We start from the raw sequence: 14,559 nt of genomic DNA on the forward strand, positions 1-14,559 counted from the left end.
GGTCGTACCCCTTACGGGGGCAGGAGTGAAGAACCCAGGCGGCTGAGGAGAGAGGAACGCGGCTCTCCGCGGCACGTCCCGCAGCCTCCCGGCGCCGCGCCGGCTCTGGAGGTCTGGGCAGGGCAGCCGGTGTCTCCACAGCGGGACTCCCCGCTTTCCCTCCCCTCAGTGCTGAGCCGGGCTCCTGCCGCCGGGGACGGGGCTGGCGGGAGGCGGCTGCTCCCGGGGGGCGGGCGGGGGAGCGCCGTCCGGGGCCGCGCCGAGGGGAGGAGGCTCCGCGCTCGCTCCCGGCCGCCGCCGCTGCCGCGCCGAGCGGAGCGGCCCCGCCAGCCCCTCAGGTAAGCCCGGCTCTGCCGCCTGCCGTGCCCCGCCTCGTCTCGCCTCTCCCGCCCGCCAGGCGGGTCCGCGGCGCTCCGCCCGGGGACACCGCACCCCGCCGCGTCCCGCGCCGCCCGGCGGGGCTCGGCATCGCTGCCATCCCGAGTCTCTGCACTGCCGGCGGCCACCCCCGCCCCAGGGCCCCGGCTCGGCGGAGGGACGGCCCTGCCCCGGGGGCCCCTCCGGGTGGGGGCGGCCGGGAAGGCCCCGCGGGCGGCGGGGGCTGCAGCGCGGGCGGCGCGGGCCCGGCGGGGAGCGGGAGGCCGAGGCGAGGGGCCGCGGCGGCGTCTGGGGCTGGGTTGGATGTTCGCTTGCTGGGTCCCGCTGGAGTGGTTTGCTGCTCGTGGTGCAGCCAGCAGAAGGGTTTCCCTTTCCTTTGGACTGCGTGGGTCTGAGCAAACTCTTCATTTCTCCTCCTCCCCGAGCATGCCGCAGTAACTCATTTAATAGTTCATCTGCTGTAAGGAAGCCCCCCCCAGTGTATTGTAAGATCAGTGTAGCATCGGAACCGAACTTTGCTTAGAAACGTGTTCGAGAGTCGCCTGCAAGTGTCTTTACCAGCTTGTAGCTGCGGCTTCTCCCTGTGCCAGGTTGCAGCCCACAGGTAGCTCTGCACTGCAGGTGTTACCTGGAGCGTGCAGGGTAGGGGCTACCCGGGCTTCCTGAGAGCCCCGCGTTTGCTGGAGGTGGAAGGAGTGAGGGACGGTTTGCTGAATGTAATATACTTCCTCTGGAAACCCTGCTGAGATGGTGCTCATTAATCTGGCAAAATTTATCATGTCATCTTTAATGACCATGTATTCCTGTTTCAGAGACAGTTCTTTCTGTGTCAAACTGGCCTATATCACTGCTAAAGTGTAGAATATTGTTGACTGAGAGAGAAGAATGCAACCTGCTGATTTATATAATACTTCCTAAGCACTTGGGTTTGCTTGTTGGGACCATTGTTCTAAGGGTGAGTGATCCTGACTGAGATGTGAAACAGTGACATGTTGTGTTACATATTATAGCTGTGCTTCTGTCAGATAGCTGACTACTTCAGAAGAAATTATCAAACTCTATTCCATCAAAAATTCTCCTTAAATCAAGAGCTAAATAAAATACACATATGGCTTTTCCATTAAATCCTACCAAATCTACAAAATAGTTTTGAGTATTACACTTTTCATGTAGATGTCTCAGCTTTAAGCATGAGATTTTCTAAACGTTTTCTCATATAATGTATATCCCTGTGATAGTCATCAAATTAAATTTGATTTCTTTTATATCTTCAGAAAATGCAGCACTCAGTTACACAAAGCTGCTGTTAAGATCCTTAATCCTGCACTCAATATTCACACCTAATTACTTTATGTGAGTGTCTCCATTGACTTCACTGGGATTTCTCATGAACAAGGGAATGCACATTCTACTGCTTATGAGCTGGGATTCAGGGACCCAGCTGTGATGGTAAAAGATGTTTTAGTCAGTCCACGGAAACTACAGAAAGGCTAATCAGATCTAAATACTCTCTCATGTATAAACCATCTCCATAGGAAGGTAAAACAGTAAGCACTGTTTAATTGTATTGTGGGTATCATTAACAAGCTCTTTTTATACAGTGTACTCATTGTTAGTGTTTTCATTTTGAGCAAAGAGTATTTGGAATGGAGTGGGTTTAATCCCCAAATTATTGGTTTACAGTGGTGCTGGTACTAGGATCAGTGTGACTTTGCAAATAAATTTCAGAACTGTTGTAGCCTTTTTCCCCCAAACCTTTCTGTTTGCAGTTAAGTCTGTTGTGGTTTGTGACTACTTCAGAGACAAAACTAAGCAGCCTATATGTGTATAATATGTCATATAATATATGCTTTCATTTAAATACCTACTCTGCATGGTAAAAGTGAATTTTCTCAGTTTTCCCATGCTACTTTTCTGGGTATGTTGTGGAAACTCTGATGTCTAGATGAGATTCAGTACCAGAAAGCGCAAATGAGTCTTTCTCAAAAGAACTAGATAATGAAAAGGTCTATTGTCCAAGTGGCAACCGAAGAAAAGCATGGCATGGAGATTGATGCTGTCATAAAATAAGAATTCCCACTGCTAGAGCTTGCTGTCTGACCACTGGAAACTATGCAGAGTAAACCATACTATGGGTGTACTGTTCTATAGCACCACCATTAACTTTTATGTGGTGAGAACTTACTGAAATGGTCCTCATCTTCACCTCTGAGCAGGGGGTCGGGCCTGAAGGCTTACAGAGGTCCTTTCTGACCTAAATCATTATATGATTTAGAAGTTATTCATTTTACAACAGTGATATCAGGAAGTCTGTATGTCATTCAGATGGATGGCATTAAATTAAGCAACAGATCCCTAGTCTTCTTCATTTCATTAGAGCTGTAGAAAATTAAAATATATATGTAGTACATATACTTTAAGCCTATTAAATAATAAAGTCTGTTGTGTGGAAGTCCCACTATGGTATTTACATCTGACAACGAAATTGAATGCTGATCTCTGCTCTTTCTGATATGCTGTAAATTTCGGGGTTTGAACTCATCAATTCATGTATATGCTTATCTGGCCTTTGTGCTTGGATAGGCAAGTTGTCCTTTCCCCATCCCCTCTTTGGACAGCTTCTAGAATGTGGTTGTCCTCCTGTATCCTGTAGCACCTTTGGTTATGCTCTGCACATGGGTATTGTGTACAGGGTTGGGTTTGTGGGCATATTTGGCTGATTACCAAATGTCATTCACCTCCCCTTCTAGGAACTGCTCTGTAATGCATTTTGGGTCTTCCCTGTACTGTTTCAAAATCAAAGTTAATTTACTTCACTGTCACATTCGATTTTATTAGTCCAAGTTTCAACTCTGCTGTGGGATTTTTTAGCAGCAGCTGGAATAAATAGGTACTTGGAGATTCAGCTGCAGCCCAATTCCTATGCAAGGCAGGGGCATCTCTCAGTACAGAAAGCACTGGAATATCCTTTTAGTTGCCAAGGTAGGGATATATGCTGGATGAGGAGAACTGTATGGAAGCATAAGAGACAAAGGTGGAAGACTTTGTGAGTCTGTGGTTGTCACCCTGTCCCCACTGCTATGCAGACATGTCTGGAACAGACATTGCTATCACAAGCTGGGATTGTGCCCTACTGCAGACACAAAACAACAACCTGTGGCCGTGAAGCTTCATGGACCCATGCAAAGAATTTGTCCCAGTCTTCCCACACCGGAGTACACAAGTTCTGGTCCTAAATCCACTGCAGATTCCGGTTACTCATACTGTCTGGACACTCATTATTTCAGATTGATACAAGACTGATGTTGCCAAGTCAACAGTTCCTTTTGTTATTGTGGTGGCTTGCTGCACTACTGTGAAAGCTGTTTGTAATTGGGTTGGCTGTCTCAGAATACACCAGAATTGCTAATTGACTTTCAGATAATGAGTTTCCCAGATTTATCTCATATTACTGACAGCACGAATGGCCCAAGGTAGCCTCTTAAAAGGAACTAAAAAATGTTTTAGCAAGTACTGCTCTGATGCTTTGCAGGACATGGCACAGTTGTGAGCTCATGGGCATCCAGGTTCATGGGCACCTAGTGCCTGGCATGAGGGTTGAGCAGCATGTGAGGAATTTAAAAACTTACAGCATCTGCATCCTCGTTTCTTCTTGGTGATTTAACTCTATTGGTGAAATGCAGTTAATAGTTATGATTTAGAATAGGTGTCTACCTGTCCTGTGCTGCTAAGCCCAGTGAAGCCTTCCTTATGCAGCAAGGAGTTACAGAAAATCCAGTCCATCACTAGGTGAAACAGAGTGACAGTAGAGTGCTCCTTTGTAATGATGAAGACAAGATGGTGCTTCTTGCTGATGTGCTAAATATCACCCTCCCACTTGTGGCCACCTGCCCCACACAACACCTGCATGGCTAGGGACATAATATATATGATTTATAATGCTGTTTTGTGATGTTGGACTCTGTGGGCCTCTACAGCTCTTTTTTAGAACTGGAAAATGCCTGTGTCAGCAACTGGTCCAGAAAGACAGAGGAAATTACTAACACTCTGTATCCTCATGCCCATGCTACACAGTGATTTTAACGAGTAGTGAACTAGTAATGCATGTGCTGGCTTGTGGATAGTGAAGTACTTTGGAATATATTGTAACTGATAGTTAAAAGGGCTTTACAGTGCCTGCAGCCCTTTTTTTTTGTTTTTAATTTCTCAGATGGTGGGATTGAGAATGAGGTATTTTGTGGCATTCATGTAATAAGACCTCATTTATTTTTCCAAGTAACTCACCATGTTTGCTAAACTGGGGAAACAGACTGATTTTATTGACTCACATAGATTGCTTGCAGTTCATTTACCTTCAGTGAAAGTTTATTATTTGATCACAGTTTCCTGTTATCTTAAAAATGGGGAGATAATAAAGAATGCTGAAAGAACTTCAGAATGGTTCTCTTCTATGCACTTTTGTTCTTTATAACTTAACAACACAGAAGTTAGGTCTTTTGGAAGCTTAATGAGAGTAAATGGCTGTCTCTTTTAACTATGAAACAAGAAAAGCCAAAGGCAACCTCTGTAGTGCTAATAACTGTTGCCTCTGGTGCTTTTTTGTCTTCTCTTTCCCTCCCATCTATGATGAGAAATTATACAGGGTTCAAGAGAGGGGACACTATTTGCAGGTGTTGATGTTTCATGTAACTATTGAGTATTTTCCCCTTCTGTGTATTGTGCCAGTTTTGTTGGTAGCTGGAGAAGGTAGAGATGCAGGGATTTGTGAAGTTTATGTTTCTGATTTAGCCTTGGAAGGAAACTTGCACTACAAGACAAGGAGGGAGACCATACAGAGGAGCAGAAGCTACGACCTGAAACATATTACTACCCTTGTTTTCCAATTTGTTTTTCAACGTGATCTGCTCAGCAAAGACAGGTACATTTTAAGGTACTTGAGTGAAAAAAAAAAGGTGGTCTTCCAGGCCAGTGGAGGGGTTTTCTGCTTCTCTGTAAAAGAAATTTTCCTGAAGTGTGGTAAGAGATGGAAGGACACCAACTTTGGCATAAACTACAGAGCATCTCTTTTCCCTTGATATTATGTAAGAGTTATCACAGTGAAGAGGACAAATATTAATAACCTGCAACAGGCAGTGGAGAAGCTCACTGATTTATTACCACTGACACTGAATTTTCAGTAGTGTCTCTGCCCAAAACAGCCATCAAATATCAAAAGATATTTGAAAACATAGAAACATATTTGAAAACATAGAAACAGGCTTATATTGTTTCTGCTGTCCAACAAAGGAAATAGGTATTTTACAGATGAAATCTCAATTTTATTTTTTAGTAGTCCTACACCGTGGTTCATGAAAGTCCATAACAGTCAGAAAAATTACTCTGATGCATGGGTATATGGCTAAGCTACCACAGGTAAAATTGATAAGAACACACCATTCCAATATTCAGCTCTTCACTAGCAGCCAGTTAGGGAATGAGGGAAGCCTTAAAAGAATAGAGAGCCTGTCTGCTTATTTGCCATCTTCTGGGAGAATCTCCTTTAATGCCAAACTTCTTCTAGACAGCTGCAGATACAGCCAGCAGCCCTCACCAGATTGTACCTCTGTGAGCAGCAGTTGTCTCTTCTCTGTTAGCAGCTTCTTCACATGTCCAGCACAGCACTGTGCTGCACTGAGTGCTCCGAGGCTGCCGTGAAAGCCCTACTCTTCTTCCTCTCACTGTGGGAGCAGTGAAAGCTGGTGAATCTGGTGCTCAACCTGGTAGAGCCCCATGGACTGCCAAATGCCAAATCTCCTCTTGCTGGTGGTTTTTTGTCGGGTTGGTTTTTTTTTTCTTTTTTTAGCTGTTCAGGATGTTTGTCTTGCAGTGACTTGGTCTCAGGTCTGCCCAGGGGAGTTGGTTCCCAGTGGTGTAGTGCTGACAGCTGGAATCAAAGTGCCCAAAATATATTCACCAGGTAACCATAAAAATATGACTTTGTAAGTTTGATACTTTGGGAATGTGTTCTCAGCTGGTAGAGCAAGGGTTAACCAACAGTGGGAAGATACAGAGGGCTGTGGCAGAAGGGCTTAGCCTGCTGGAAAAATGAGGTGTTACATACCAAATGTGGTGCAGTAAACACCATCCAGCTTCTAGAGTAAAGACAGGAGACCTTGCAGAAGGCCCAGAAGATAAACAGAGAACCATGGGAGGACTGTATGTGGACAAAATATCTTTATTAGAGAGAAAATATTTATTCAGAATTTTGCTTTCTGACAGTCAATAGCTCATGGTGGGAAAGAAAATAAATTGTCTTTCAGAACTGAAGCATTTAGTTGCCTTCTGTTACATATCTGCTCATTAGGTTTAGGACCCTGTTAAAATTGTTTTCAAGTCTTAGTTACTTCACCAAGAATTACTGTTAAAATTTACAGTGCTTCAGAAGTTCCACTCAGGTTCAGTTAAAACAGTTCTTTGCTATGAAAGTGGGTAGCTCTGTCCATCTCTTGCACACCTAGGGGAGCTCTTTACTAAGTTTCATTGTATCACCCACTCCAAGACTGAATCCAGCTGCTGTGGGATGCTCTCAACCACAACAATAATGGTTTGGGGGAGTGTAAAAGGAGCTTCCGTCTGAGGAAGCCACCAATGGGGGAACACAGCCACAAAATGAGTCTCTAGCATGTCAATCTTTGTTTTCTGTTTGTGGCAGAGTCAGCCACAGCTTTCCATGATGCATTAACAAGCTCCTGGTCAGGAATCATCTCTTAATGTAGGAATTTTGGCTGTCAATTTGTTCTGTATGAGAAAATTGCTCCAGAACCTATGGCAAGCTCCTTTCCAGTCCTCAGGAGTCTGTTCCTGCAACAAGATTAATCTTGCACTGGTATCTTCATGTTAGCAACCATGGACTGTCTTCTGAAAAGTACACATGAGTTGTCATCAGTTCACATTTATAGTTGCTGTTTCTGAAATATATATTCTTCTCTCTGTTTTAATTATCCAAGATTTTTGAAGCAAGAGTCCCTCAGACTACAGGAACCATTAAACTTCTGAAAAAATTGTAAAGGAACACTGAGTGGAATAACAAAAATATATTTGTGTCCTCCTCAAACCTGTTTATGCTGACAGGCTGAGTGAAGCAAACTTCCTTTTCTTGCTTTAAAAATACTTGATTATTATAAATTGTTATCAATGTTGACTATGGACTTTAACTAACAATACTTAGAAATGGTATACAGGGACTGCCAACTGCTGTGTTATTATGTAAACCTTATTTTGTGAAGTTGTAGGTATTATTTGTTGCCAGTGTGTCTGCATGTCTGTATGTGATGGAAGGGAAGCAATGCTGCTGAGTGACTGATGTGGTTGGAATGCATCTTTTTATTGAATCAAAGAACTTATCTCCTTCTCTTCTCTACTGCAGTTTTACATCCTTGCATGTCCTTCTGTTTCATGAAGATGAAGAAAATGATTGCATATTTCCTTCTGCTATTTGCACACACTCTGCTCTCCACTGCCATGGCAAAGGATCTCCCCGGAAGACATTTCACCCAAAGAAGGGATGTTAACACACAATCTCTACTGGGTAAGTTACACACAAAATACCCCAAACACCACTACCAAAAGCTGTCTCAAATACAAATGATAAAAGGCATAAGCAGCTGGCCAAACCTTGGCTGAGTTAGTTTGTAACAAAAAGGAGACTTTAATTTGCCAGCAGCTATGTGATAGTTTGTTGACCAGGTAGCAGCTGTTGAAAGAAGGTATTTACTTTTGGGGTACCAGATTTATTTTATTGAAGTGGTATTAAATAAATATTTGCTACTGGAATGTTGGCTTGGAAAAAAAAAAAAGAAACAACTTTATTTTCAATATTTAGAGAAAATACATGCTGGTCCATGGAGGTGCTGTCAAATGAGCCTTTTACCATGCCAGGAAGTTTTACCTATCTTCATGTGTGTAATGTGCCTAAAGATGATTGAATGGAGATCTGTGGCTATTGAAATGAGGCTTGTCATTACATCACTTGATGATAATCCCTTTATTTTGTCAGATTTATTTATAATGAGTAGCTTATTTTATAATGAGTAATTTTTTATGAGCTAATTGTTTCTTTTGCCAAAAATCTTAGGAAAGGGTGTATCAGTTTCAGCTTGTGGGCTGTCGTATTTTAAAACATAAGGTTTATCTCTCTATTGTTGGTCATCACCAAGTAGTCAACTTTTTAATTTCCTAACAGTTTGTGACTTAGAATAACTGTCTTTTGCTAATTGCTTAAAGTAATTGTCAGGTTATGAAAACACAGCATGGATGGGGTTTGGACACAGCCTATCATTAGGAATTAATGATTCACATCAGTAGTAGACCTCATCAGATACCTCTCTCCAGCCACTGGGAGATGGTAAGTGAACTCCATAAAGGTCACCTAACCCAAGTGAACATGGGGAATGTGAAATGTCGTGCAGAAGATACATTGGGAAGAAAGAATATGGGAGAATGCGTGACAGAGAGGAGAGCACCACGTTTTATCAGTGAAATGCTTTGTCTAAATAAAATGTAATCCTTTAAATGATGTAAAACTCCATAAAGTACCATTCACAATCTGTTAACTTAAAAACATTGGTTTTCAATTCCAATAGGACAAATTTAAAACAAAATATAACAGACTTCCATTTCTTACTAATCTTCCCCAAAACAAATAGATGCGATCCTGAAACACTTGGGGTTCTGTACTGAAGGCTGAAGACCACAGCTCTAGAGATCTAATTTACAAAAAACATGGATGTAGGACAACAAAGAGAAATACCCACATTCACACCTTACTTAACAAGAATCTCAAACTTTCTAAAATCCTAAATTCTAAAATGTGATTATATAGGAGCTCTTCCTGAATATTTTGGGGTTCCTAGCAAATACCCTAAGTGAACTTATTACTTTAAGAAATAAACTGCCCGTTGTCTCCAGAAAATGAGTGCAGAGGCAAGATGTTATGTGGAGAAAGTGTCACATTTCTCAGTTGCCATTTTCCCTGTGATTTTTAAAAATTCCTTTTATACCCTCTCTTTCAAATTTAAATAGTGGAAAATATATGAAAGGGTTCAGTATAAATCCAAACATATAGGTTAAATTATTTATTTCTTCTTTCAAAAGCCAAGGGATTTCTGGTCCCTGCATTTGGAAACCACTGGAACCCTACTCAGTTTGGCATATGCAGGATGCAAATAGTTCTGGCTAAAGGAACCTCTTCAAGACATTAAATGATGCAAAAAACTTGGAACATTCTCTGATCCAGCCCATAAAAGTACGTGGCAGTTTGGAGTCAGACTCTTGGGCCTTGCATTCTGTTTCAAGAAATTAGGTCACCTGCTTATGTGCAGCAATGTATAGAAACAGTGGCATGGCAAAAACATGCCTCTCTGAAAAGAACAGAGTATGTAAAGTGCCACTGTGCTGGAAAGTTGAATGTTCCTTAAACGGCATGAGAAAGAACAGGTCCAAAATATGATCTCAGTGACATCAAGTAATAGACTTCATATAATCATTCCAGAATTCCAGCAACTTAACAGGGATTAAAAATTGTCACATTCTATGTAGTATGCATATTATAAGTAGTGGTGGTGATGACAATTGCTGCTGTTGTGTAAAGACTTGTTTGGCAGGCAAAATGGAGCAAAATAGCTGCAAGGAACCAACAGGTACCTGGAAAAGTAATAAAAATTAAGATTGGGGGTTGGATATTTTTTTGATGGAAGTCTCTTTTTCAGGACTAAGATGAAAGTTTATGCTATGTAAGTATAGCAATATTAAAATAATTTTATTCCTTTTTACTTCTTTTCACCATTTTTAAAACAAAAGTGTATTGCTGTGATAACTATTTACTGGTGAAATACCAGTAGTGTCCAAATGCAGAAGTAAAAGTCGTTGTTCTAGGAGACTGACAAGTTAAATAAGTAAAATGGAATGGATGAAAAATTCGGTGAGATTGTCCATATAGAGAGAAAAGTACTTTGAGATCCAGGTTTAGGAGGATTTACTTTTTCATCAGCCATGCACTAATACTTCATAGATTTCTCAACAGTCTTGTTAGGTCTAATTGCCTATACATTTTAACAAAGTCTTCTGGAGGAATGAGCTGTGTCTGAAAATATATGTATTTTTCTTGTTCCTCAATTTTTCAACTAAATCTCATTGTTTTAATTTGGCAGGTCTTTGCATTGCTTATTGCTGGTTAAATTGATTATTGCTATAGCTAGTAATTTCTGTGAAAGAGCTGAATTATTTTGTTCAAGGATCTATTGGAAATAGAGTTTTAGCAACTCTCACTATATGGCCCTTGAAAGCCAAACTGCTTTGCAGGTTTTCTTTTATTAAACACTGAGTCAGACTTCCAAATATAAAAAACTTGTCAATTGTGCCAAATTAATTAATTTTTAACATTTTCTTAAGTCTTTCTTGCAGCATATTAGATATGCATGTATTTCAAATAATAGAAGAATTTCTATTATATTACTAGAAGATGCTGTTTTCATGCAGGTCTATTTATGTTTTAAATAATTGTTTCCATAGTTGTGTAAGATCTTGTGAAACAACAGAAAGATGTAAGATGGTCAGCTTCTCTTTTCTGTAGCAGATAACAGTTGCCTTTCCCCTTGTCTGACATATGAACTAAATTTTGTCTTCTTTTTCCCCTCATCAGTACTTTGATCCAGAGTTTGGATCAAATTTGGCTTATACTGATTTGTGAAAGGAAAATAATATTCCATTTTTTTCTAAAGAAAAGCAGTTATATACTTGTTACATGGTTATAAAGATAAAATTATGTCTGTTAGATTAGCTGATTCCCTTCAGATATAATGAAATGAACTTCTGCACCTAAACAGACTGATGAAGAGCAAGATCAGTTGTCCAGACTGGTGATTTCCATACCGTGTTTGCAAGGCCAGTGAGAAGTCCACAACACCCTTCCGCAGGTCTCATGTCTAGAAGCAACATGCATCCAGTTCTTGTAGATCCAAGATGTAGTGCCTCCTTGGTATTTGAAGTTGTGGGGTTTTTTTCTGAAGCAGATTTGGGACTTAGGCCCTACTGCATATTAATAATGTATTACAAAATGAGGCAAATCAAAATTCCCACATTGTAAAAAAAAAAACCCCAAGTGTTTGTGTTTGCTTTTTTTCTTGATGAGCTCTGTTATAGTGAACTGGGCATGTATTTCATTTCATTTCATATGGGCATACTTCTTTGCAAAGATCTGAAGTGAATGCATGAAAGCTGTAGTGAATACAGTGAAAGCTTGAATGTAGAATACTATTCTAAGCAATAACATTCTTCCTGTTCCTTAGGAATATGAAACATGCAGCTACATGATTTTGAAAATAACTATGTAAGGAGAAAAGCTATTTTAGGGGGCATTCCTTTAGATATTACATGATACCAGAAGAACCAACAAAAAATTAACAGATACTGCACAAAATTAAAACAGAGGGGATAGGAGGCCAAGAAGGAAATGTACTTGGCTCCTGTTCAGTGGAAGCTGCTGCAAAATGCAAATGCATCTGTCTGCATCAAATTATATTTTGCAACAAAATATACAATGATTTGTCTCTTGCTTGTATATGTATGATTCCACTAATAATATGAAGTAATCAGAACTACGTGCAATACTCACTAAGTTTATGAATCATCTGCTACAGCCAGTTAAAATTAATCCAAGGATTCTTATCTCCAGTTCTTAAATTTGAGTGTATGTAACTAGGGCTTAAGACATTATCAGGTTAAACATTCTGAATTATTTTAATAGCAAATCAGAAGGGAAAGTATGTGACAAAAGTGAGCCCAAGCCATCATGCTTCTGTGGAGTGCAGATAAGATTCCTGTTTAATTTTGGTTTAATACATTGTATATTTATACAGTAAGAGCTGACCAGATATCTCTATATTCTGCTAATGTGGACTGTTGAGCCAATGTGGGATGCTTTCTGCTGTAAGGAACTAATTCACAGCCTCAGTGTATGTATGTGTTATTTCTTCGCCTAAATGCAAGCCTGACAAGTTTTATGTCCTCAGACATAATCCTGTCAGAAAGTAGAATTATTGTAACTGAAGTCTGTACTGCAATTGAAATGAGAATTATGTCACAGTAACTACATGTGTTAGACATACTGTACTGGTGTAGTACTGGGGGAGACGAAAACTCTTCCATGCAGCAGATGAAGGTAGGAAGTGGTTGCAAATTACATCTTTTGAATTACCACATAAGTAGTTAAAATACAAGCAAAATCCTAGCCAAGCTTTTGCAAGGATACAGGGTAATCAAATACCTATCCATTTATTTACCTATCAGTTTTCTATTCAAAACATGAGGTTGCCATATAAATAGAAACACATTATGTTTGGAAAGAGAGCAAGCCAAGCATTTTACAGCCTACAAAATCACCTGTTTTTTTCCTTCTGAGGTGTGTAGATACACAGTGCAATCATTTTGCCTCAAGGCAATATTAGCAATGGTGTGTTTTGCTTCCCAGTAGTGCTTGTTTCTATAGCTGAGAGGTCACCCATGAACTTTATGCTGACTCTCAAAGCTTCAACTTTCATCTTAATCTCTTAGCTGTTGGCCTCTCCCCCCCAGTAGCTGCTTTTTCAAGTTCCAGGGTTTATGCACAGTCAGGACACCCTCTCTCTGTGGCTTTGAGGCTTGGTAGCCTGGTTTGTGCTAAGGCTGTGCCTCCCCAGCCCTTCACAGAGGTCCCAGAGTCTGAGAAAAAGAGATCTGATCAGCAAACATATCCCTGCCCAGCCAGTTGTTCCTGCAGCTGTTATCCCTTAAACAGCCCCAGCTAATGAGCCATGAGGATTAGCTGGGACCCTGACAGAACTCAGGGATTTATGTCCTAATCTGAGTAAGCTCATCTGTAGCCAATTATCATGGAGATCAGAAAATTTGGATTTTGGTCTGTGATAGCAGTTTTTAACCACAGAACAACATTCTACTTGCCAACTCTTGCATTTAATATTCATTATTAATTTTCGTGTATCAAAATCACATTCACTTTTAAGTCACCTATGGAGTATTTATGTAATTTAAATTATATGGAATATAATTTGATTTCCAGCATCACAAGAAATTGTATTGTATTTCTTTAATGTGTATTTCCTCTAACAAAACCTTTTCCCTCTTTCCTCCTTCCTCCCTTCTTTGACTTGTTTTCTTATTCTTTTAATTTGCCCCTCCCCCACCTTTTTTTTCTTCTTTTCCCTTTTTTTAAAGGTAATTTGTAATATTTTCACAGGATGAAAGAATATCTGCTGTTACAGAAAAAAACTTGAGTCATGAACTAAACATCAAATGATCTTTGTATTTCTGAATTTGTTTGTTACAACCCCCACAAATTACTGCAAAATACCATTTCTGTTTGAAAAAGAGTTTGCCTTGACAATAATTCAGTGAGGAACATTACTGTGAGTAAAAAAACTGTTGTTAACTGTTGTTATGAGTATATTATCAAGGAGCTCAAAGCCTCTTCTGTGTATTATGTCTTGAAGAAAAATCAAGCCAAAAGAAAGAACACTGATATTCAGCAGTGTGCTGGTTTTGACTTCATTTTGAGCACTTTGCCTTCTTAATTTAAAAAGTACATATGTGCAAAATAATTTGAAAATCATGGAAACAGTATTTGCATGGCTTCAAGAACATCTCATTTTATAGGCATGAGTGGGTAATCAGACACTATTGTGGACGAGGACATACTTTAAATTGCTTTAGAACCTTGAAGACAGCATCTTATTTAAGTACTGCTGAAGTGGAAGAACTGCTGGTTCACCAGTGGACATGATGTCCCACATGTTTTGGGAGACAGGGGGAATGGTATACAGCACTATCCCCTCATGCTGTTTCTGAATTTGCTCTGGAAAAGAATCTAATACTTAGACTGTTACCAATAGATAGAAATATGTGGTTTCAGGTCAGCTGATCAATGAGTAATGTTGAGGTTGCTAACAGCTTTCCCCATAAACAAAGACATGGGCAACTTTAAAAAAAAGTATCAATAAGAGTTTTTAAAATGTTAAGCTTATGTCCTGAAAGCAGGACACCACAAACTCAGTAAGGTCACATTTTTTTCTCAGATTTTCTATGCTGCTACTAACAATTGTTTACTTTTTGCATCCATTCTTCCTCTAATAATTTCTGTGTCACCAACTA

General features: G+C 40.3%; 1 protein-coding gene across 1 annotated transcript in view; it reads left to right on the forward strand.

Annotated features, from left to right (window-relative positions):
• The first annotated feature begins 6,265 nt into the window (after positions 1-6,265).
• The window catches only part of MATN2 (matrilin 2), a 61,602-nt gene continuing 53,308 nt past the window's right edge, over positions 6,266-14,559 (forward strand). Inside the window, exons 1-2 of the mRNA XM_053935395.1 lie at positions 6,266-6,334; positions 7,784-7,945. Of these exons, the coding sequence (XP_053791370.1) occupies positions 7,798-7,945 (148 nt within the window). The 5' untranslated portion in view covers positions 6,266-6,334; positions 7,784-7,797. The remainder of the gene's footprint in view (positions 6,335-7,783; positions 7,946-14,559) is intronic.

The sequence above is a fragment of the Vidua chalybeata genome, chromosome 1 (genome assembly GCF_026979565.1).
Source record: "Vidua chalybeata isolate OUT-0048 chromosome 1, bVidCha1 merged haplotype, whole genome shotgun sequence".
Classification (NCBI taxonomy): Eukaryota; Metazoa; Chordata; class Aves; order Passeriformes; family Viduidae; genus Vidua; species Vidua chalybeata.